Here is a 25077-nt window from a genome sequence, read left to right as displayed (position 1 = left end):
AAGCAGTTTTGCAGATATTGAACACTTTGTTTCGTTGGTGAAGTTTATGACACGTTTGAATAAACTGCACGGGGCTCGGATCGCTCTCGCCAGAGAGGAGCACCTCCTCCCGTCGCCACAACAGGAGGAGACATGTCGACACGTCGAAGGGCCCTCGCTCCTTCACGTCTCCTCCCGTCGCCACGTTTCCAGAACGTGAAAGGCGCCGTAGCTCGTTTCCGTGGTCCCACGTGCTTGTTACCCCAGTGGATGGGATCCAGGGCATTGAGCCCCATACCGAGCCTGAATGCAGGCAGCGGCTCAACTTCACGACAGAAGCAATTCACAGATTATCTCCCTATTTAACTCTTTCCAACCGGTTGAAAGTGAACATATATTAGCTGTGTAATGGGAAAGGGGAGCATGATAACGTTTATAAAGATGATACACTGAGCTACATGTTCGTTTAAAGTCTCGTTATTAGGGATTTCCCAATAGAAAACCAGCGATAATGATCAAAAGGTTGCCCAACTCTTGGTGTAAAAACATCCAGAGCTAAATTGTTTGGCCAAAACAATTGCGTGTGACGTCATCTCATCGTTCAGCCATGAAACGGAACGTTATCCCAATTACATACTGAGGACATGCATGTTGCAGCGTGGCACAGATTCCATGCATGTGCGTTATTTCTGTTTTGCTTCAAGAAAGCTCTGACGCCTTCCGTTGCAAGATTGTATATCTGCATGTCGTGCGACCGGACGTGGATCTCTTTGCACGAGCAGCTGAAATGAATCGGAACGATGAATTTGGATAGGGGGGTTTCACGGTGGCGAGACGTTAACTACCTCGCCGGGGATACAGGTTGTGGGTTCAATCCAGACCCTGACGCCTGCTATATATTTGGAGTTTGCGTGTCTCCGTGGATTTTTCTCCAGGTTCTCCAGTTTTTCCATCCACATTTAGAATCAACATTCGTCTAGATTATTCGGCTGCTATACATTTCCGCATAAGCCACTAAGTTGAGTTATCATTTGTGACCAGGTCGCTTCGGGTGAAAAGAGCTATCTAGCTCGGTGCGCCTTACGATGGTAAAATAAAAAAAAGTTTAATAGTTTGGTGTGAGGAGACGGTGGGAAGCCACTTATTGTGGGCAGCAGAGGGCAGAGTACAACAAGATCTTGTACATCATTGTCCTGCTTTTATGCTGTCAGATCTCTGCTGCTCGCATTCAACATCCTGCAATGACCAGCGCGGTGAATGGTCAAATAACCCCGCAACGGCTTGAGTCGGTCTTCATCCAGCAGTGGATTAACAAAGAATGGCTGTACGTCATTCTCATTGGGGTGTTTTGGCATGAGAGCTGGGATATCCAATTCCTGTATTTGATTACTCGACTGATCGATAATGGGAACGTAGGGAAAATCGCACGTTCCCAACTGTGCCACTGGACGGGAGATGGTGGGCGGCGTTTGAAGACAATCGGCGTCACGCTGGGGTTGAGACTCGCTTGCGAGCCGGGTCACCACTTTAGATGTCCGCGTCGATTGCCCTGACCGCGCCACCCCCAACCACTCACGGGACGGGGGTTGGGGGGTGACTGCGGTCGGTTCCAGCTGCGTTCGTGTTTAGGTCCAATTCCAATCGGAATCATTTGAGTTCTGGGTTCGGCTCTGGTTCCGCTTAACGTGCCGTGAGCGCATGTTTTTGTGCTCCGGGATCGCCGGTTGACCTTCGAAGAGGGTGGCACGTGGCTCATGGTAGCCACGAGCGTATCCGGAGGTATAAGACTGCTGGACGTGGTGTGTAGCGGGGGTGGGAAAACAATCCCGGTCACGGTTCCGACCTAACCCGGGTAGTTAATGATCCCTCGTTCCGTTCGGACCCCGATCGTGGAGGGGCGAGGGGGCGGGGCGAAGCTCGGGGAGGGGGCGGAGCTCAGGGGGGCGTGTCTCGAGTGCGCGCTTGTGAGCGGCAGCCAATAGGCGTGGGTCGCGTCTTGAGGACCCCTCTTCCTCCCACCCGGGGCTGCCCGCGGCGCCTGACTTTCAGTCAGCGCTGGCGAGGACCCCGCTCGGTCGCGCGATAGGTGTCTGTGGCGCCTGACGGGAGAGACGCGGTCACGGAGCCGGAGCCGCACGCAGCAGACGCATCCCAAGCCGCCGCCGACCGCCCTGTCCCATGGAGCTGGAGAACATCGTCGCCAACACCGTGTTGTTGAAGGCCCGTGAAGGTGAGATGCAGCTAGTCGGGGGAGAGACGCTGAGGCGTTTTGGGGTGGCGGGGGGGGGTAGATGGCGAGACGTGCCGAGAGACGCAGGGAGAAAGACGTGGGAGATGGGGAGGAAAGGGGAGAGACGCGCAGAAGCCAGGGAGGCATAAAGGCGGGGAGGCGGAGAGGGAGAGAGACATGGAGGGGTGAGGGAGCTGGGCAGGCAGGAGCCGCCAGGGCCGCGGATGAATCCACGAGAACGAGGAGCGCAGATGGAGTCCTCCGCGCTCGCCGCCTCGGGCCGCCCGCGCCGCCTTTTGTCCGAGAACACCTGAGACGACGCGGCCCTGACGCGCGATTAAATAAAACATTTACCATGTCGACAACCACCATAACCACCATCACCAACATATCCACCATCGTAATCACAGCCTCAACAAGCACCACGTTCCAACCGCAACAACTAATATCTCTCGCCGTCAACACAACTGCAAATAACTAGAACCGCCATCACAACGACCCTAAAAACGCAACAGCCCTGACACAGTCACCACCACCATCATCATCATAACCAACACCGTCACGAGCGCCATCGCAAACAACACCCGGCAATGCTGAGATTTTGCTTTGAGCGCGGCCGAGGGTCCCTTTGCTGTGTGAGAGACAGCCGGTCCACGCTCACCACGCTCACCACCCGGTGCTCACCACGCTCACCACCCCGTGCTCACCACGCTTACCACCCGGTGCTCACCACGCTCACCACCCGGTGCTCACCACGCTCACCACCCGGTGCTCACCACGCTCACCACCTGGTGGTGCTCACCACGCACACCACCTGGTGCTCACCACGATCACCACCTGGCGCTCATCACGCTCACCACCTGGTGCTCACCACGCACACCACCTGGCGCTCACCACGCTCACCACGCACACCACCTGGTGCTCACCACGATCACCACCTGGCGCTCACCACGCACACCACCTGGTGCTCACCACGCTCACCACCTGGCGCTCTCCACGCTCACCACGCACACCACCTGGTGCTCACCACGCTCACCACCTGGTGCTCACCACGCTCACCACCTGGCGCTCTCCACGCTCACCACGCACACCACCTGGTTCTCACCACGCTCACCACCTGGTGCTCACCACGCTCACCACCTGGAGCTCACCACGCAGACTCCACGCCCAGGTAAACACACCACACACTTTACACAGTGGTATACACCGTGCACACACGATTACACACTACAACCACCATTATCCACGAAGTGGTCGTGACTTTGGTACGGCGCATGTGCCAGGCTAGGTGCACCTTCAGGCCATGTTTCGTGTGGAATGCTCGCTGCTGGCAGGTCACGGGACAGACCCAGTTGACCGAGATGACTGGCAGAGATGCACCATCTGCTCTCCGTTCTGCCAACGTGCCGTGTTTCATCCGTACACACGACGCACACACAATTATACGCCACACATTCTGGTACACACCATACACACCCTGGAATAACACCACATATCGTGGTACACACCAAACGTTCACGGGCAAACACACCGTGGTACGGATAACACACATACCTAGATATACAGCGGCACACCACATCCACCGTAATGTACTACGCACTTTCGTTGGTATGAGGAACACGAAATGATTCCGATTACCCAAACCACCCCCACACACCACAGTCCTCTCGCCAGGAGAGCCGGTGCGGGTTGGCGTGCGAGGCCTGCCGATACCGGGCAGCACACCGGCTCCGTCCAGGCTGAACCAAACATCGATTTCTCACACACGCACATTTGGAACCAACTTAGTCAAATAAGATTCGCGTAGCTGCAACCACAGCCATGTCGGCCGGGTTGGGCTGGCCGAGACCGTGGATCTGGCGGACACAACTCACTTGGACAAGGAACAAATCATTATCTTGGAGCAGGGCCTATCGGCAGCTGCAGATGGGCTTCGGTCAACCAGCAGCGGTTAAACACGCGGGTCAGGGTCCCCGACGATCATCTCTGGATCGTTTTTAGGCCCGCTGACAGTGGCGTCGATGTGTAGTGTGCAGGCGGTTCAGCTGCGCACGGGCGCACGGGTCGCGGGGGGGGGCAAAGTGCCAGGCTTTTGCAGGAGGGGGGCATGGGCCCATGCCACCACCCACGCTGCGCAACTGCTCACAAACTATATGCGAGGTGGTAATGATTATGTGGAAGTGCTGGTGGTGGAGGCGGCAGTGTGGTGGTTTGTGTTGGCGAGCGCCATGTGCCCCGCGGGCTGTGAGCGGTGGTGTCCGTGGTCGCCCAGGGGTTGTCTTCGGCACGGGGGTTAACCCCCCCATCGGGGGACACGGGGGTTTGCCCCCCCACCGGGAGGCACGGGGGTTAGCCCCCTCCCCCCACCTGGGGGCACGGGGGTTAGCCCCCCTCACCGGGGGCACGGGCTTGCCCCCCTCACCGGGGGGCACGGGCTTGCCCACCCCCTGCCCCCACTAAAGAACAGCTGCCCTCTTAGCGCTGGCCTGTTGCACTCGACTGGTGATGCTTCGGTACGGGCTGGAGGTTGATCCCACTTCCTCATCTACCCAGCGCCACCCGAGCACATGGCGGTGGGTGGCCAGGCCAGGCCGGTTCCATTGGGATACGCGGCGGAATGAGCTCCAATAGTGCGGGCGGTTGCCGCGTGTTAGCTGATGTTAATGTTTGTTCGTGATCGTGGTGTGTAATGGTGATGTTATGTATCTGTGATGTTGGCGATGTTCATTGGTGGTCTTGGGGATGTGTCATGGTTAGTTGTGGTGCTGTGTTGGTGAGATTCGCGACGGGTGTCAGTAATATGTGTTGTTGATAATGTTCGTGATGTGTGTCAGTTATGTTGGTAATGTATGTTTACGTTGGCGATGAGTGAATTAGTGGTGTTATGGTGCGTGCTAGTACTGTGCGATGATGTTGGTGGTGTTGTGAATGCGTGTTGTTTACGTTGGCGATGTACAAGGCTTCGCTGGAACGGGGCTTTCGCGCCGTGTGTTTTCGCGCCGTGTGTTTTCGTTGACCGGGTGTTCATGTGTCTTTCGTTGATGGCCGCTCTCTCTGGGTGTGGTGGTGGCGAACTTTGCCACAGCAGCTGATTTATCCGTCCCTGGGCAAGACTTTTACAAACCCCAAGTGCAAACAAGGGTTCAAAGCTTGATGACCCTCTCGCTTTATTAAATTGCACCGATGGCACCGTCTTTGCCGCACGCTTTGTTGATCTCCGCTGTGGCGGGGTGATTGAGACAAGCCGCTTATGTCATTAGTGGATGCACCGTCAATACACACAGTTCATGGCTTGCATAGTGGATTATTTTAATGACACTGCCCATAAACTTTTATTAAGATTAACGCCGCGCCAGAGATAACGCGCGGGCACTTTAGGCCACGGTGGCGGTGCCATGCCTCGTGGGCCCTGATTCCTGAGCGCCTGCCGGGTCGGAGCTCCGTCCAGACCCCGCGTGCTGCTTGTGGCGACTCCGTGGCCTGGTGTCTGCTTCGCGCAGATGCTAGCAAATTGATGAATTTACATTCTCTCGGGGAAAGTTATTGGATGGGCTCGAGCCTCCTCGAATTCGTGGTAGCTCTGTTTTATATCACGGCAATGCCTGCAGTGGTGCCGATAATCGGGAGCTCTGGTTTCCCAGGGCCACCCTGCAGGCCCTTCCCATTTAGCGCTGGACAGTGCAGCCACGTTATTTGTGCCATAAAGCCCCTAAAAGCAGTTGGGCAATCGTCTGCCACAGTGCAGCATACATTATGTGTGTCGCATAGTCTGTGAATAACAGAGCAGGATGCTAGACAAGGTTCGTGTGGACATGCACTCCTTTGGTAAGAAGGAGCTGTCACGTGAGTTAGTGTTTCGGGTGAGGGAAGTTAACTTGAGATGGAGTGAGTTCGTCTTGGCCTGGCACAGGGAGCATTGGGAGAGCGCTACGGGGTTCCTGTTGGGTCGGACTGTACGTGAGCCCGCCTCCCGTCCGCTCGCAAAGATAAAGATATCCCTACACACGTGTAGAGGCGGTCCTGGTGCTACACTGTAGGACCCGTGGCAAACAGTACCTTATGGTTCACACTGCTGTCCTATTGAAGACCCGACGAAGGAATAGCCCAGTCTTTCTGTCCCACTGAAAGTGGACAAATCTCTACCGTGTCCGAAAAACACATTCAATTCGATGTTTATTTGTTATACGGAAAATCCCGTTGAGCCAGTTAACCAGCTAGTTTGCAAGAGCGATACGCGGTGCATCAGCAGGTGGAAGGTGTGGATATTTCATCCATAAACTGAAGATCAAGGACTCTCTAACCTGCGAATGCAGTGAGGTACCAACCATCAGGATATCACTGATGAGGACTGCCCAATATTGCATACGTATTCTGGAGAAACAAGTTGACTCTACTCAGCTACCACCCCGGATTACTTGGAATGGTTTACAAAATAATACATGCAATTGTAGCCTGTTGCTTTTTTCAAATGCCATACAAAAAAAGAAGGCACTGCAACCCTGGTGGGCCTTCCAGGAGCGGAACAGTGTGGCACAAGGGGCCTGTTCATTAGGCTCGGCCAGGCCTTGACCAAGACAGCAAGTCATTTCTCTTATTTTGCTGGTTACATGTTCTGCACAATTCTGCGTGATTTGTGCATATGAGCATAGTGTGTGCTAACCGTGTGTGTAAGGGTTGTATTGTGTGCTCCAGGCAGTTCATTATTGATTTTTGAAGGGTGTTTAAATTTGAGCATGGCTTACAATACGTGGTGTGTGTGAAGTGCTGTTTTCTATGTGGATGTAACAAATTCGTTTCTTTAACGATATTCATTTTAGAAAAATTCCACAGCTTTAAAAGGTCAGCACTGAGATCACACGTGGCCTTGATCAGGATGTAAATGTGGGCTAAAATATCGAGACATTCCCAGCCACCACTTATGGTGATTAATTATTGAAACTGCATAAGCGCAATGGTTGCTCTATCTAAAAGACATGCTGTTGGAAGGCTGAGCTTGGCTCTTGGCTGGGACTGCTTTCAGGAGGAAGTGGTCAGTGTGGTCTCAACTTCCTGTTGCTGCTGGGTCAGAGGGTTTCGCTCTATCGACCAAGAACCGATATCAAACACTGGTGCTGAAATTGCCTCAATTTATTGCCATTGACCCACATTGGAGGACCTTTGAACTCACTTCTTGAGAACTGCTTTTTGTGTTTAGTTTGTTGTCCTTTCCCCACACCTCCTATTAGCATTGTTGGCTACGTATGATGTGAAAAAAGTTCTACATACATACATGTTGGGGAGTCTATAAATAGAGTAGGTAGGTAATATCCAGACTACAACTGGTGATGGGAGCTTGTGAATCCGCCCCATCACTCATTCACCCTCTTATTTGCGAGCTCTTTGGAGTGATGCCATGGCAGCACACGCAGTCCATGAAAAGTCTGATTTCCTTCCCCCGCATCTCTGATTAGCACGCTTGGCTACGTACGGTGTGAAAGAAGTTGAACATGCGTACATACAAAGTGTTCTCAGCAGAAAGCATAAGCTTATGCGTCATGCATAGAGACTGCGGGGCTGCTGTTTGCGATGAGATCAACAGAAGGAGATGTCTGTTTTCTGGCCAGAGAACCGAGTCAGATGCAAGGGAGCATGGATGGTGCAGGGTAAGGCCCTCGGGTGGACGCAATTGACCTCGCAGGCTCGGGATTTCGGCTGGAGTCACGGCAGCACTGGTGTGGCACCAGTGTGGTACCGGAGTGGGACAAGGAAGCGCTGTTTGTGCAGCATGTTTCACGTGCTTTGCGTTCCCAACACAGGCACTTACCAATGCTATTACAGTGTTTTACGTCGAGGGGAATGCAGCTTGAGTCACACGTTAGTTTAATAAAGGACCCGGTTGTTGTTTTTTTTGTTTAAAATATGTTAGGAAGGATTGGTGCTCCGAGGCAGGACTCTGCCGGCTGCCTCAGCCTGTGCATGCATTAGGATGCCGCAGTTATTCCTGTGCATTAATTATGCATTCAATTAATTTGTTGTGTTGTTCTTTGGGGCTGCGGCGTACAAAGAAAGTCCGTCTGCTTAGAGTTTAATTTGACATCAGAGCAGCACTCGGGAATGAGGAATGGTGCTGCCACATGTAGTTGCTACAGTAAGGGTGTCTGATGAAATAACATTAATATAAGAATTTAATTAATAATGGTGAGTAGTAAGTACTCATAGCTCATTGACCTGTTGAGCTTGCAAACACCAAATTGATATAAAATTAAGGACAATTGGAGTGATGGGAAATGTTCAGGGCACACTGCCCATGGTTACTCAAGGGACTTCGAGGTTACGTTCTGATGATGGGAGCTGTGGATGCTGACTCCTGGTCCTGGGTCACGCTCCGTGGGATCCGGAGGGCACCCATCCTAACCCTAACTTGTTCCTCGTCGCGCGTTCCATCGGCGCGTGCTGTTGTCCTCCGAGTTACGCTCATGGTTGCACCTTCATGCCATCGCAGCCATCTGCCTGGCACCCAGTGTCCCGCTGTAGGCGTATACGGCACGTGTTAAGGTGAAGATGGGCAGCTGAGTTGACAGGGAGAAGTGCACGCAGAGTTGATGGGCACGTGGTCAATACTGGGTGGGTGGCCAAGGGGGCGAGCGCGCGTCGCCGCATGAGACGTGGCAGATGGGTGCCACTTCTCGCATATCAGGTCCAATACAAGGGTAAATATTTAGGCACCGCGAGGTGGAGGGAGCCTTGTGGTGGAAGGGATATGAGGGGAGGGGGAATGTGGGGCTTGGACTGTGTGATGTGGGCATCTCTGGCTTCTGCAACAAAATGTAAAAATTAGTTTTAATCTTTGCAGCTCACTGACTGTTTAAAATGTGACCACAACCAAATTGCTGATTATGAATGAGATTCTGTCATTCATCTTCTTTGCCGAGGCACTGATTTGTGTGTTTTCTGTGCAGGTGGTGGGGGGAAGAGAAAGGGGAAGAGCAAGAAGTGGAAAGAGATTTTGAGGTTCCCTCACATCAGCCAGTGCGAGGAGCTGCGTCGCACTGTGGGTGAGTAATGCCGTGGGGCTTCCTATGCCCCTTGTCCTCCCTCTTCCTCCCTTCCCCCTCTCCATTCCATTTCCTTCCCCCCACCACCTTCTTGGCTTCCTCGTCTTACTTCTATCCCCTCTCTCAATTTCTAAATCCCCTGATGGCCCTGTGCACTTGCACCACCCACATTCCCTCTTCCCAGCTTCCTGCTCTTCATTTCCACGATGACTCTTGAGACTGATGAGAGCCCACATGACTTGTGGGGAGCCAGGTTGATGGCATTGTGGAAACGGTAAGACAAGAGCCCCGGCGGCTGGGGACTGCGTGCCCGTGGATGGCTGTCTGCTTGCCGTGGCGCGGAGGTCATGGTTCATAGTGGGAATGATCCTGGGAGCCGTTTCCTTGAGCTTAGATGACTGAGAGCCATTCTGGAAAATATCGTGGGACACGAGCAACAAGAGAGAATTGGCCTCACAGCGCTGCTCGTCCATGTGCCCTGACCCGATTAGTTCACTTGTTGGGTGGGACCACCTGAGGTGGCATCGCTTTAGTGGTTTAAATTTCTTTGTGGTCAACAACATTTAATAATGTGGTAACAATTACAAATGAGTGGGGTTTTCAAATAATTTAGCACTTATTAGACACGTAAATTGGTACAATTTTTTTTCTACCTTAGGTGGTACCAGTTTCTTTTCTGGTCTATGGACGATTTTTATGTTACCAGGTAAAGCCCACTGAGCTGCATAGCTTTTTTTCAGCACTTATCTGGCCATAAATGATAGCTCAACGAAGTGGCTGACCATGTGGAAATGTATAGCAGCTCAATACGCTAAACGTATTTTTCTAATTATGGAGGGAAAAACCGGTGGACTCGAAGAAAAATCCACACGACCACGGGGGGAACATGCAAACTCCAAATATACACGTGCCAGGGTGGGAATCGAACTCACGACCTCCTGTATAACAGGCAACGTCGTGAACATCTCCTAACCACCATGGCACCCTTATGGGGGGCGCTGGGCACGGCAAAACGTGGCAACATCACCTCTCTTGTTCCGGCTAGTTCCCGCGTGGCTCTTCTCGCGCTTAAGGACAGTTGAGGTATCGCTGAACCGGCCTGTCCGGTTACTGTCCTGCCGTGGTCATGTCTCACATGCGCTGTCCGCTCGCTCACTCGTGCAACTCCCACGTATAGACAGCCCCTTTGTGTGCGTGTGTGCTTTGGTCACACCCTCGCCTGTGTGGAGTGAAGAGCTCTGTGCTCGTGAAGCCAACACAGGCATTGGAACACGCCCAGGTCACAGGCCTTGCTTTGTACCTTTAACGTACAGTGGTAGGAACTCACTTCACAGGGGGAACAGCTGCACGTAGTGGCTGAGATAGCATGCCCACAGCACACGCATCTTTGAGTAGGTGTATCAACTTGTATTTGGCATGTGTGGTTGTTTTTCTGTATGGGTGTATTCATCTGCGTGTGTTCATTTCCATGTGAGTGTGTTGCTCTGCTTGCATTCACCTATGTGTGCGCCTTTGCGTGAACGATCGTGTGTGTATGTATGTGTTCGCCTGTATGGATGTTTGCCTACCTGCATATGTTTACCTGTGGAGGTGTACATCTGTACGTGTGCTCACTTGTGTGAACACCGTTTCTCAGTGAAACACTGGTGCTGGCCACTTGCAACGTGAGCTTTATTCAGCAGTAATTCACCTGCACACACCAGGGGGTGTGCATTGCTGCCATGCTAAATGCTTGGCTTGCGGCCACAGCTGCGATGGTGATGTATGTGTGTGTTTTTTCTCAGTGATGCAACAAGTCAGTCTCACATTACGGAGGGGTTAAGTTGTGAAAGTAGAGACATCTGTTGGTGACGCTGAGCAGTTAAACCGGAGGCGTGGATGGGGCGTAGTCTGATTGCCAGCGCTGTCGGTACCGGCCCCCGTGCGATGGCGGCCTCGGCGGTGCCGGAGCTCTGCTGTTGCTGCTGCTCGTGTCACCGCAGGTCGACCGGGTGTGTGGTCGTGGCCATAAGTGCTGAGTAAACGAGGGCACACTTCTTGCACTGCCTTGTGAGAGTGGCGAGCGCCAGTGAGGGAGGGTGACGGTGCGGTGATGAATGCGGCAGCAGCAGCTTCAGAGGGCGGCGCAGCGGTGTGAGCTCGCTTCCTTGGGGAACCACGGCGTGACGGGCCCGACCCGGAGCTCGTCACTCCCTCGCTGTGCTTGGACATCCCCCGCTGAGATAATAATAACGACGCCAACTCCTATAATGCCGTAACATGGCAAGCCATCACAAGGGCGCTGGACAAATGGCATAAACATTAAACATGAGTCGTTCGTTTATGCAGCTTTTCAAGTGTTGCGGTGACCCTGGATCCCATAGTGCGACCACAGTCACCAATCTCAAACCATGAACCGCACGGTAACACCGCTGCCTGCTTTTATTGCTTCCCGGCAGCATTGCAAATATTCGAACGGCGCCTCCAAAATCTATCCATTTGTTCATCACTCGCGAATCTTAAATATAAGCATATGAACATTTCTGGCCAACTTTGCACCATACGAGAGAAGAAGGGCCATGACACTGGGCATGCCGAAGTCATGACAGGAGGGGAACTGTTTCCCATACCAGGAAGAATCTTGACGTCACGGTCACTGTTGCTGCGCCGATGTGTCACGATTCATAAATGTCACGATTCATAAATGTCACGGTCAAATGAATCTCCATGCGCATGCAATGTTTGTTATCTGAATCCAGGTAGCGAGCGAATTGATGCTGAAGCCGCTGTTTCGGTTAAAGTGGTTGTAGTGGTGACTCGGTGGGAGGGAGGTGGAGAGGCAGTGATATGGCCGATTGGTAGCGCATTTGCCGCTTAATACAGAGAGGTTCATGGTTCGAACCCGCCGGCCTCTCAGATTTATTCTGCAGGTGTATTAACTGTAATAAGTATAACCCGTAAAAACAAAGTTTTTCACTATAAATCCTTTATATGCATGGCAGCGAACTTAATATAAAGGATTTAAAAATATATTCGCCTGTGGAGGACGCGGGGATCGATCCCGCGACCTTTGGCATGGGAAGCGAGGGCGCTACCAACTGCGCTACTCCGCCACGGCCTGTGGAGGGGTTACGCTCTGGGCTGTTATACTGTGACGTTCAGCCAAAGCGATGAATGAGTTCTATTTGAATATATATAAAATAATATTTTTTTTTTGCCTAAAAAGTGTAAAATTTTGGGAATTTTTTTTCACGAACATTAATTGTCTGGCACAACGAGTCTGTGTGGAAAATGTCAGCTCGATTGGATCACGGGAAGTGGGTTAAAAAACTAGCAAAAGATTTGCACGGTCCTTAGCAAGCAAGCAAGCACGCGAACTTAATATAAAGGATTTAAAAATGGCGTGCCGTATGCTGATGCAAGAGTAGGCCCTACTGTGCCAGCACGATTGTCCAAATAAATCAAAATATCTGAAAATTACTCGATTGACATATCCATAGAAATCATTAGCTACTGGCAGAACCCTCAAAAAAGTCAAGAGACTCTGTTAACCTTTCCTGTGTATAACACATTTTTTAAAGCTTGCTGGGGTTGGGTGGCTTTGTTTTGGGAGAGACTGTTAGAGAGGGTTTCTGTGGCTGCACCTCACACCCCTTCTGGTCCGAGTGCTGTAAGAAATGGAAGGAGGGCGGAATCCAAGAAATAAACAACACAAAACGGAGGGGATCTTCGCCTCACCAGGGAGATGGTGGGGAGGGGCGAGGGGACGCTGCACTCTCGGTTGGGGTTTGCTGGGTCTGTTGAATCCTCGAATGTAAATGTGTACATTGTCTGTTGGGACGGGGTGTTTGCATAATATAAAAATAGACATTCGTTTTAGCTTCATGAAAGAATTTGCATGTAAAAGCTGTTAGTGTGTGCAAAGGTCCCAGGTGTCCCTCGTAAACGAGGTGGAATGGTTATAGGCCCTTGGCTGGTGATAGGCACAGCGCTGCCTCAACCCCATTCAAATTATTGCTAGATTCGCCCAGAGAGATTATGTATCCGAATCCTGGAACTGTGTCTCCTATTCTTGGAACCGTGGCTCTGATTCTTGGGACCGTGCCTCTGAATTCTGGGACTGTATCTCTGATTCTGGAGACTGTGCCTCTGGTCTCTGGGTGCTGTGTTTTGATCCTTGCTCTACGCTGTTGATGCTGAGCAATTTGGTGGCTGACAGAGAAGCACTAAGAGCTAACTGTGTGTGGCTAATATAGCCTCTAGACTGCTGGCTGTCTCCAGAAACAAACAGTGCTGAATAATCTATCTTGGGTAATTAATGATTGTGAGTACAAAGTAAAGTCATGAATATTACTAATCAGGTCCACAACATAGCTCATGGAGTGCCAAAGTCTTCTCTTCCCATACCCCCCTTTCCTTACCCCCTCCCCCTGCTCCCCTCCCGCTGCTTCCCTCTTCATGCCCCTGCCAACCCCCCACCCTTGTTCTTGCTGGGTGAGAGCCGAGGGCTTTTCACGTCACCTGTGTCAGAAAACCGGGCCGACTGGAAAGGGAGGGAGCCCCTCTATTTATATCCCTCATGGAAGAGGTGAGGCCACCACTGCGCCCCACAGCCTCCACTGAGCTGGGACAGGAGTCTGGGCTACTCATCTCATTTTCTCCCCGTGGTTTGAAAAGACACGTCGTCGTTGGAGTATCGCTTCATGGTACTGCCTTTATCGTGGTGGGGAGAGCGCGTGGCCTCCAAACCGCATTCCGTGTCGACCCAGGTTCCATCGTGGTGGTGAGGCCATGCAGCTCCACTTGCATCTTTACGAGTGCACATGGGGCGTGAGGAGTTAAAGGTGGTTGTGTGCTGGGTGGCTGCGTGCAGGGCCCTGTGTTTTGAGCACTGTCAAGGAGGGGGAGGCGTTTGAAGCTCCTGGTCGTGAGACGCCATCGCAAACTCTTGGTTGTGCGCACTCCGCACTATGTGCGAAGCGCTGCTGGGTATGTGCAGGATCGGGGCAGCCTCAAGTAATCTCCATCATGAACACGAGAGACCTTGTGTGGGATGCACCACTTCCACCAAGTGTAACCAGATGCGACATCTTGTGCCCTTGGGGCCAATATTATCTGTGAGAGGGGTGGGTTTAAGTGTCCTGGTAGTTGTAATGCCATCCAGCGTGAAGCTTGTCCACGGCAGCACCTCTCAGGAGCACAAAAACCCTACACTCGTTGCTGCTGTATTTTTTGTTATAATTCTGCACAAATTCAATGACAAAGAAGGACGGTGACTCGGGTATTTCCATAAAACTTAAACACGGGAAACTCGACGTCAGACGATAAATAAAGACTGAGATGCGTTGTACGGATGGCGACAGGCGATGCAGGAAGAGAGGCCGGCAACGCCCGAGTCCTGTGAGCCGGTTTACGATGGAGGTGGCCAGGATGAAGGGGAAAACTAGGAATCCCTCCATCCCTCCACGACGATTAGCAAACGGTGCCATTCCCAATGCGTGTGGGGAGCGAGCGAGAGCCTCGACGCCCGCCTCCCCGTGGGTGCAAGGAAGGCCTCGGGACCCGACGGCATGGACCTCGCTATTTACCCGGCACGTGGCGACCGATCCTAGCTTGGCGGGTGAGGGCCGTGGAGTCGTGGGATGTGCTCAACCCTGCCAGGGGGGCTGCGTGGCGGGGTGACGGTGGTCGCATGTGCCCGGGGCTCTGTGATTTGACTGGCTTAGCGCTGCCCTGCTATGCAGTAGGTAAACCTGAATTCCGTGAATCAAGACGTTTTCAGAAGTTGAGAGTTATGAAAAATATGTTGCTTTGTGTACATTTCTTAAAATGGTGAAGCTTATAACTTTCTTATCTTTAAAAATAACCTGCGTAATATAAACGGAAAAGCCCTGCGGTGATGTGGGGGTTGCAGTACGATCTGTAAAACCTGGTCCTGCAGCCGATGGCTCAGCCGACCCCCAGGGTCCCACTGACAATTGACCTTTGAAGAGTTCTGACATTCAAATGAGAGGATGGAGCGATGCATTTTATTTGGACCGTGCAGTGACGCATTCCACAGTTGTGAGAACAGGTGTACGCATGATCAGCAGGGAGCATGTGTTTGGTTGTGCGGCTTGGGCCGTAGCTGGCTTGCACGTGAAAAGCTTCGACAGGGCCACGGGAGCAGAGATGGCCGGGAACTGTCTGGTTCACTGGGGCAAGGGTCGGGATTAATGCGGCGACGCTTGCGCTTACCCGGCCTCTCTGTCCGCGAAGCCTCGTGGCGTGGTCACGTGGGCCATGCCTTGTGCGCAGGCCAAGGAATGAGATGGGGTGGCCACCAGTCTACAGACAGCGGAGTTGGCGGATGCCCGGGCAGGATGTTTATTTTTGTAAGCGAAGTTGTAGCTGCATGTCCCACAGCTACGTGGGAACGTTTGTGTGTGTGTGGCTGACGCGCGGTCTCGCGTGTTTTGCAGAGAGGAATTACTGGAGCCTGTGTGAGAAGCAGTCCATTGGGCGGCTCCTGTGGCGGCAGTTCTGTGAGACGCGCCCCAAGTTCGCCTGCTGCATCCGCTTCCTCAATGCCGTGGTGAGGATGACACCTGCACTACCACCCCCACTGCCTGCACTGCCCCCACCACCTGCACTACTCACACCACTCGCACTACCTACACCGCCAGCACTACCCACACCACTCGCACTACCTTTACCGTCTGCACTACCCACACCACTCGCACTACCTACATCGCCTACACTACCCACACCACTCGTACTACCTACACCGCCTGCACTACCCATACCACTTGCACTACCTGCACCGCCTGCACTACCTACACCGCCTGCACTACCTACACCGCCTGCACTACCTACACCGCCTGCACTACCCACACCGCCTGCACTACCTACACTGCCTACACTACCCACACTGCGTGCACTACCTACACCGCCTGCAATACCTACACCGCCTGCACTACCCACTCCACTCGCACTACCCACACCACTCGCACTACCTCCACCGCCTGCACTACCCACACCACTCGCACTACCTACACCGCCTGCACTACCTACACCGCCTGTACTACCTACGCCGCCTGCACTCCCTACACCGCCTGCACTACCCACACCACTCGCACTACCTACACCGCCTGCACTACCTACACCGCCTGCACTACCCACACCGCCTGCACTACCTACACCGCCTGCACTACCTACACCACTCGCACTACCTACACCGCCTGCACTACCCACACCACTCGCACTACCTACACCGCCTGCACTACCCACACCGCCTGCACTACCCACACCACTCGCACTACCTACACCGCCTGCACTACCCACACCGCCTGCACTACCTACACCACTCGCACTACCTACACCGCCTGCACTACCCACACCGCCTGCACTACCTACACCACTCGCACTACCTACACCGCCTGTACTACCTACGCCGCCTGCACTCCCTACACCGCCTGCACTACCCACACCACTCGCACTACCTACACCGCCTGCACTACCTACACCGCCTGCACTACCCACACCGCCTGCACTACCTACACCGCCTGCACTACCTACACCGCCTGTACTACCTACGCCGCCTGCACTCCCTACACCGCCTGCACTACCCACACCGCCTGCACTACCCACACCACTCGCACTACCTACACCGCCTGCACTACCCACACCGCCTGCACTACCTACACCACTCGCACTACCTACACCGCCTGTACTACCTACACCGCCTGCACTACCTACACCGCCTGCACTACCCACACCACTCGCACTACCTACACCGCCTGCACTACCTACACCGCCTGCACTACCTATACCACTCGCACTACTTACACCGCCTGCACTACCCACACCACTCGCACTACCCACACCACCTGCACTACCCACACCACTCTCACTACCTACACCGCCTGCACTACCTGCACTGCCCCCACCGTCCGCGCCACCCCCATAATTCGTACTTTGTGCACTGCCTGCACAACCTACACTATTGCACCACTTACCCACCATCTCATTGCACCCTGTGCACTCCCAACATCCTGCCCACACCGCTCCGCAGCCGCCACACACCCCAGGCAAACCCACGACCTCGTGGTCATGGACCCCACGGACCTCCCAGGTCGAGGTTACCTCCTTGCTGCACTGTGGGAAGCAGGAAGGTTGCACGCACTCAGTGTGATGCGCGCTGCGCGAGAGTCTCCTGCAATCGTGCGCATCTTTCTAAAGGCTTTTTTCCTCTTGAGCTAATGTGCATCCTCATGCCCTTGCGGAAAATGGCGGTGTCGTAAAGCCCCTGGCACGGTGTGCGGTCACTGGTGCTTGTGTGGCGGTAGTGCGACTTGCTGATTAACGCAGCACAGCCTCGTACGGCGTGAGTTTGCGGGATATATAATGTATGGTGAAGTGTCACACCGTGAGCTTGCGTGCGTGTGCGGTGATCTGTTTGGGGCAACGGGCGTGGTGTCACGGTGAGCGGAGTAGCGAGCGTGGCAGCCAGCTGTGGTGAGTGGCGCGGGGCTGGGCGTGGCACCGGCCCAACCACAACACGCCACTGCAGCATCTAGAAATACTTCCTGGAAAATTTGACGTTTTGTTTGTGCGGCCTGAACTTTAACCCTCACCATCCTTGGACGTCTAAAGTATTTAAATTACGGTGTTTTCTTGCGCCAACCAAAACCTTCGTGTCGTTTGCGTCACGTGTCACTGCTCCCTGCCAGCCCGTGTTTAAAGGGTGAGCGCTGTATTCTTGCTGTCTCTGCTGTGGGAACGTCGTCCTCCATGAGCCTCGTCTGATGACCTTGTGCCATTGTCCCTGTTGGGGTTGAGGTGTCGTTGGTTTTGGTTATAAATCGTGGCTTCCCAGAAGTTGTTGGAGACATCACATCCACTTTTGCCGTTATCGCAGAGGTTTAAAAATAGCTGCGTGTTTGTTTGGCTCTAACTGTGGCCGCATGCCTCGCAGAATGCGCCTGGAGCACCGAGCCGCTCCTAAAGGGGTCCTGTTCTCCCCTCGTGCTTCCTGTGTGAGCGACCATGTGCCTTGGTGCGTATGTGTGTATCTGTTTGTACGTTCCTATTTGTGAATGTGACCGTGTGTCTTTGTAAATCTGTGTATCTGCATCTATGTGAGTATCTGTGTGTGTGTGCATGCCTGTAAGTGTTTGTAACTGTGTGTTTATGTTCACGTGCCTGTGTGTGTACATATGACTGTGTGTTTGTCTTATCTTTTGTGTACGTGACTGAACCTGGGCAACCCGAGTTTGATTCCCGCTCACGGCCAACACCAGTGACGATTATCTGAGCTGGTCCCGGACCTCCCCTAGGGTGACTCCGCTTCAAATCATTACCTGGTGAGGTGTGTAAACATCGGCAGTTGAGAAACAAAGGCGGCCAGTCGTGGTGCTGTCCGCCCACCCCCTGGTGTGCCGTGCCGGCCTTTATAGCGGCTCGCTAACAGCACTTTCCCCAACGGTCTGTTAAAGGCTATACGGGGGAACTTTGTCTTTGTCCTGTGTATGGGTGTGCGTCTCTCCCAGGCACGGAGCCCCACGTTCGAGGCTGTGCTCGTTGCCTCACGGTGGTTTATCGGAGTTACGGTCATGGAAGTTCTCTGGGAGATGGATGTTATCTGGCCGTGTCTGTGTCCGTGGTAACTGTGGTAAACAGTGGCCTCTCTGGAGGGGGGTGCAGATAATCGCACGCGGGCATTCTCCCTCACGTGGCTTTATAAACCAATCAGGCGCGCTTTAAGTGGTGTCGATTTTCTATCACAGTGCGTTTGATTGCATTAGGAAGCCCACTCTTGTCAAAAATACCACCTGCCCATTATTGCACGCACGCCTGGGAGGGTGACGACCATGACAACGCGACATTTTCCCAGATCCCCCCCCCCCCCCGTTCCTTTCGATCCAGGTCCCTCATCCCCAGATCTGAAGCTACGCACACAAAGGCACGAGGCCATCAGACGAGGCTCCCATCACGTCCCAGCACCGCCACCAAGCTTGTACCGAGCTCCTCGCCTCCATTTATGGGCCAGCTTTTGGTTAGCCGAGCGATTATGCCATGACTCGGAGGCTCAGTGTTAACGGATGTTTGTCTGGGTGTGTACGTTTGTACACGGTGAAGATAAAAATGTTTTTTTTAATTTGTAAATGCACAGCGGCGCTGGGGTCTTCACGGGACCGGGTGAGTTCTTGCCAGTGGGTGAGGGCGGTCTTCGAGGCCCCCCCCCACCTCCCTGTGCTGTTCACCTTGAGAACACGTTAGGGAGCCCCTCGATGAGTTTTCTTATAGGAACCACTGATTGTTTTGTTATTTTACACGGTTTTCTGAGCACAGCAGTCCACGGCCCAAAATGTTAAGTGGTCAACAACAAGCAGCACTGTCAAAGTTGCTGCAATAGGTCGGAGTGAACATGTTTCTTTCATTGAGCATGTTTTAAAGAGATAATGGATTTCATCTGACGGAGATAGAAGAACTGGATTGGATGCATCGAGGGCATGGGTTGATGAATGAGGACATATTACAGAAGAAATAATGTGAGGGAAAATAACAAAAGCAAGGCCAAAGATTGGGATGTTGGAGGAGCTGAAGGGAGGGGGGGGCATTTGTGGAAATGAAGGGCAAAGGACGGATAAATATGGGGAAAATTGCAACCAAGAATGCCGCCCGTTGAGGCAGAGCACCAAAACAGACGAGAGCTTGCGAGACGAGACGATGGGAGGGATTTGCATAGTCGAGCAGTGCGAGGGAAGCTGCCGAAAGAGAAGTGTTCTGTTTCGGAACCACTGAATGTCCGAGTGTTGGGGGTGCTCGTCGCACCAGTCACGCCGGGTGTTGTTACACACGTGTTCGCACCGTATGTGTCTGTGCAGGCAGTGAGCGAGCATGCACTGAGTGCCGCTTATAAGTGCTGCACATAGCTTGCCCACGTCACACGATGGCCTAATGTCGTCTAGACACGCTTAGAGCCTAATTGACGCGATTAAGAAAGAGGTTTCATCCTCATGGGGAGCCCCCGCCTACGATCTGGCGACAGGGACGTCCGTCGCGCCATGACGTGCGTGACGCACGACCCGGCGCGATTCCGTGCCGCCCCGATCCACTCCACGCCATTAGGGCTACCCCGGCCGTCTCCCTATTTTTGTGGTGACCGTTGAAACGTACACAGCCTGTGCCTTCGTATCCAAATGTTGACGACCGTGTTTTCATGGCGCCAACCGGGGGGAGTGGTGCGCTATGCCGTGAGCAGCAGGTGGAGTTGTTTCCATTCCTCGAGCCGTCAATGCCAGGGGAGTGCGCACGCAGGAGTGTGTGCGAGCTTGAGCGAGGCAAGGGCTTGGGTGCGGAGCTGTGTGCCAGGACGTGTTTATGCCGTGTAATGGCCGTGACTCAACACAGGAAGCGTTGCGCGTGGCGGTAGGAATGCTCGCGAACGGCAGCGCTTGGCTGCAATCAGCAGACTCCCCCAGTCCCACACAATTGAGTCGGCTGCTCTCCAGACATGCACGTGTGTGCGTAGCTTCAGCGCTGCGGAGCGAGCAGTGGGAAGAGGAGCGCATGGCGGTCGTTGTCCCGAACTCGTGGGCCCCTCTGCGCCCCCCCGCCCTTTCCCTGGGGCCACCTCCCTTTCCTGGCCACGGTCCCACTCGACTGCATAACGGACTTCCTGGATACCCCGGCTCACGTCACCTCCTGGTTACGCGGCGATAACCGCACGCAACCTCCACAGCCGCTCGCTAAACGCACGGGATGTGCGATTAACACGGGGACATTGACAGAACAAGTGTGCTTATACACACAGGACACGCACCTGAGACGTGCGGTTATATACACGCAAGACTTGCTTTGAATACACACTGATTTGCACAGTATGCAGATGAGCTGTCCTTGGGATACACATGGGTTAAGCATTGGATACACACAGTTTTATATATACAGCACACACAGGATATGCATAAAATACATGTTAGGCACACAGGCTACAGTGCTTGTACTCACCTCACTGGCCACACGGGTCTCATCGGCTCCACACTTATTTTGTGCTGACCACACCCCCGACTATCAAACCTATGTGTATTTTTGTACATACCAGAAGATTTATTTTTGTAATCAATGTCAGTTTGTGTCCTTACGGCGGTGTGTATTTTAATGTTCTTTTGGAGTGCTCTTTTTTTTGGTACCTGTTACAAACATCACCGTTCTATTGCTCGTTTCACCGTTGGTGATGTCAGCTGCTGCTGCCGTGCATTTATTTAAGCTGTTTCTAAGTGCGTGCATCAGAGGACACCTTTCCGTGTGCACACCTTTCCGTGTGATCGATTCCTCTGTGGCATGTAACAAAATAAATAAGCAGACAATTCGCCTCCTTCCCATATTTGTCGCTCTGCATAAAAAATTCAGTGTTCTTTACACTTCCTATCAGCCATAAGCCATTGGTTGAACACAGTCCAACCCTGGATCAGTTTTGACATTTAGTCTCTCATCAGCTTAATCGGGCTTGCTTGAACCAATGCCGTTTGAACTGCCAAACAGATAAGAATTATGTATAACATGAGATTAAATAATTGTGTGAAGGAAGTGTATTGTGTCCTTATTTGTTTTGATGCTAATGTTCACCACATATAGTTGTGTACTTTTTAGAGACTTTATTTTAAATCCAAAACTGTATATTATGGGAAAACTAACACAGAAATATGCGACAAGACAAAGAGCATTGTACATGCAATGTGGTGGTCATATGACATGCACGCAAGGCATGATGAGACTTGAGGTTTGCTACTTTTCGTGAGCAGCACATGTGCGCGTGTTTAAATCTCAGCAAGGGGCTGTGTTGGCTGCGTGTGTTGAAACAGGTCGACTATGAAGTTAGCCCAGATGAGAAGCGGAGAGAAGAGGGAGAGAAGATCATCAAGAAGCACCTCACTCCCGACGTGAGCATAGCTGTGCAGGCATCGTTCTGCACCTGCAGTACAACGCATAGTCTCACACCGTACACCTGCACGACAGACATCACACCATGCTCGAGAGCCCAACAGCGTTACACGGTGCACTTGCACGTGGGAGTGTGGTCTATGAGCTGCCTGTTGTTTTGTGCTCCAGTCACCAGAGGCAGTACCGGGGATCAGCGATGAGCTGGTGAGACAGTGCCAGCAGAACCTGGATGGGAATCCCTGCAAGGAGCTTTTCGGTCCCTCCGCCAAGTGAGTCTAAGCCCAGCTCAAGCCAAGCACCTCATTTGCCCCACCACTTTTCCGCAGTACCGAACCTCTCCACAGTGCCTTGCCTCGCGGCCTGCCACTGCCTAAAATGCTTTTGTGTCCGTAACTGTAACCACCTTGCGTGAACATCTCAGCGGCGGCGATCGAAATGTGTCGTTACCGCTGGGACGTCTAACACGGGGGTGTCTGTATGCGTAGGGCGCTGCATGAGTACCTCAGCAGGCAGCCCTTCCAGGAGTTCCAGGAGAGCATGTACTTCTCGCGCTTCCTGCAGTGGAAATGGTTGGAGCGGTGAGTACATGGGGAGCCGTGTGCATGATGCCAACTGTGCTGTGGGGTGTCGAACTCTGCAGGCGTCATTCCTGGAGTGCGTTGAAGGTTGTGCTTGCGGCCCAGTGTGTGCGCGCGAGTGCTGTGAGCAAGGACCAGCACGATGTGTGGTGGTGTGTGCAGGCAAGTGAGCTCGCGTTTCGGTGCATAGAATCGGTACGCTCCCGCGATCAGAAGGATGCACCTGTCGCAATGTAATGTGTGCTTGAAAACCCTCTGATGCGTGCGATGCTTTTGCCTTTCCTGGTTTAGGCAGCCGGTTACGAAAAACACATTCCGGCAGTACCGGGTGCTGGGCAAGGGTGGTTTTGGGGAGGTGAGTGAAGCACTTGGTCCAGGGCCACAACACTCGGGACTTTCGTGTTCGGGATGCAGGACTCCTGGCTCCATTTTTCTTCTCACGCGGGTACTTCGTACGGCTCAAATAGACTCAGGGAGTCCGGGCAGTGGGCGTGAGATGGAAACTCGTAGCCGTCAACTCAGCGCATGTTAGGGTGACGGGAGGATGACTTCGGCTTTCCCTCCAACGGATCGTCGTCCCGTCAAGGAGTGATCGTGCGATTGTAATTTTTCAGTGAGTGTTTGGTCTGTATGGAACTGCTGTGAAGGATGCACGACGTGCGTGCATGTTCTGTAATCCGTGCCCGCAGGTGTGCGCTTGTCAGGTGCGTGCCACCGGCAAGATGTACGCGTGCAAGAAGCTCGAAAAGAAGAGGATCAAAAAGAGGAAAGGAGAAACGATGGCGCTCAATGAGAAGCAAATCCTAGAGAAGGTGAACAGCAGGTTTGTGGTGAGTATGCTGCCCCCTGACCATAACCTTGCCTTAGATGCCACCGACGGTTTGTTCAAAAGTGGGACAATGGTGGCGATGGCGTCAGGCGCCAAATGTGTAATGATGGGGGGTTGGCCCGTCTGTCGCGGTGCAGGTGAGCCTGGCGTACGGCTACGAGACCAAGGACGCGCTCTGCCTTGTGCTCACCATCATGAACGGTGGTGACCTCAAGTTCCACATCTACAACATGGGCAACCCTGGCTTCGAGGAGGAGCGTGCCGTCTTCTACGCCGCCGAGATCACGTGTGGCCTGAGCGACCTCCACCACGAGGGCATCGTCTACAGGTGCCGCTGGCTCAATGGTGGATGGGGGGGGGATGTGATGGGGCTTTCTTCTCTCGCTCCCACATTGACCACAACATTCGCAACGACCCATTGACCATGACATCTTGCCACGGTGGCGAGATGTTAACGACTTCGCCTGGCATACATGAGGTCGTGGGTTCGATCCCGACCCTGACGTCTATATATTTGGAGTTTGTATATATCTCTCCCTGTGGTCTTGTGGATTTTTCTCCGGGTCCTCCGGTTTTTCCTTCCACATTTTGAGCTACCCGAGACCCGCAAAAAAAAACTGGTCAACTTTACCATCCATACTTCCTGTGGAGTGAGTGAACTGAACAGCTAACCCCCTCCTCAACTGTATCTGTAATGGCTGCCCCCTGCACCGCAGTGAGACTATTCTCCTGACACAATATTCTCTCGCTGCAGGGACCTCAAGCCAGAAAACATCCTTCTGGACGACTATGGTGAGTGCTCGTGGCTGCGGTGCCAATCATTCCAGCTGTCGGAATTGACCGCAGGACCCTGTCTCTCGCTTTGCCTGGGGGCCCTGCGGGTGATGTTGAGTGCACAGTTTGGCGACTGGCAGGTGTGCAGCAACTGGAAACCCAGCCTGCAAAACCTGCGTGGGAATGTGGATGGGGGATTTTTTTCCCTACCCTGCTGACGTCATAATTACTTTAACTATAGGTTTTGTTTTTGGCAACAATGTAGCGGCCGTTGTAAATGAGCCGTGTTAACCTTTGCTCCTGCAGCTGTTGGCAGGTTGTAACGCCGTGTGGCACAGCCCGGTCAGCACAGCAGTTGGGGACATTTTTGTGATTTACTTGAACAAGTAATGATTGTCTTTCGGGTGTGGCTGCATATTTTCTTCTTCCATAACTGAAAAATGATTTATTCTGAGATACTGCGGCATTTGCATGCATGCTCACGGGGTCACGCTGCGTCTCTTCGGCTGCCTGTGAAGGTTGCTGCTGAGTCAGGAGAAAAGTTGAGGTATTCTCGTCTCTTCGTGATAACGTGCGGCACTGTAGCACTGGCGTGAATGTATGTGAGTCACGTGTTCTGTCATCCACAGGCCACATTCGGATATCGGACCTTGGCCTGGCTGTTAAGATTCCCGAAGGGGAGAGCATCCGGGGTCGCGTCGGCACAGTGGGGTACATGGGTAAGGCTGTGACTTGCTTTGTTGGTTG

The 25077-nt window shown here is 53.1% G+C and overlaps 1 protein-coding gene across 1 annotated transcript in view; it reads left to right on the top strand.

The window, feature by feature from the left end:
- The first annotated feature begins 2045 nt into the window (after nt 1-2045).
- The window catches only part of LOC144934998 (G protein-coupled receptor kinase 5-like), a 28273-nt gene continuing 5241 nt past the window's right edge, over nt 2046-25077 (top strand). The window contains exons 1-11 of the mRNA XM_078861273.1: nt 2046-2209; nt 9148-9243; nt 15684-15796; nt 22071-22148; nt 22318-22418; nt 22635-22727; nt 23019-23082; nt 23417-23557; nt 23694-23884; nt 24311-24348; nt 24960-25049. Of these exons, the coding sequence (XP_078717399.1) occupies nt 2158-2209; nt 9148-9243; nt 15684-15796; nt 22071-22148; nt 22318-22418; nt 22635-22727; nt 23019-23082; nt 23417-23557; nt 23694-23884; nt 24311-24348; nt 24960-25049 (1057 nt within the window). The 5' untranslated portion in view covers nt 2046-2157. The remainder of the gene's footprint in view (nt 2210-9147; nt 9244-15683; nt 15797-22070; nt 22149-22317; nt 22419-22634; nt 22728-23018; nt 23083-23416; nt 23558-23693; nt 23885-24310; nt 24349-24959; nt 25050-25077) is intronic.

Source organism: Lampetra fluviatilis, chromosome 12 (assembly GCF_964198595.1).
Source record: "Lampetra fluviatilis chromosome 12, kcLamFluv1.1, whole genome shotgun sequence".
NCBI lineage: Eukaryota > Metazoa > Chordata > Hyperoartia > Petromyzontiformes > Petromyzontidae > Lampetra > Lampetra fluviatilis.
Note: the sequence above shows the minus strand (reverse complement) of the source record. Positions and strands in the feature narration are given on the sequence as shown.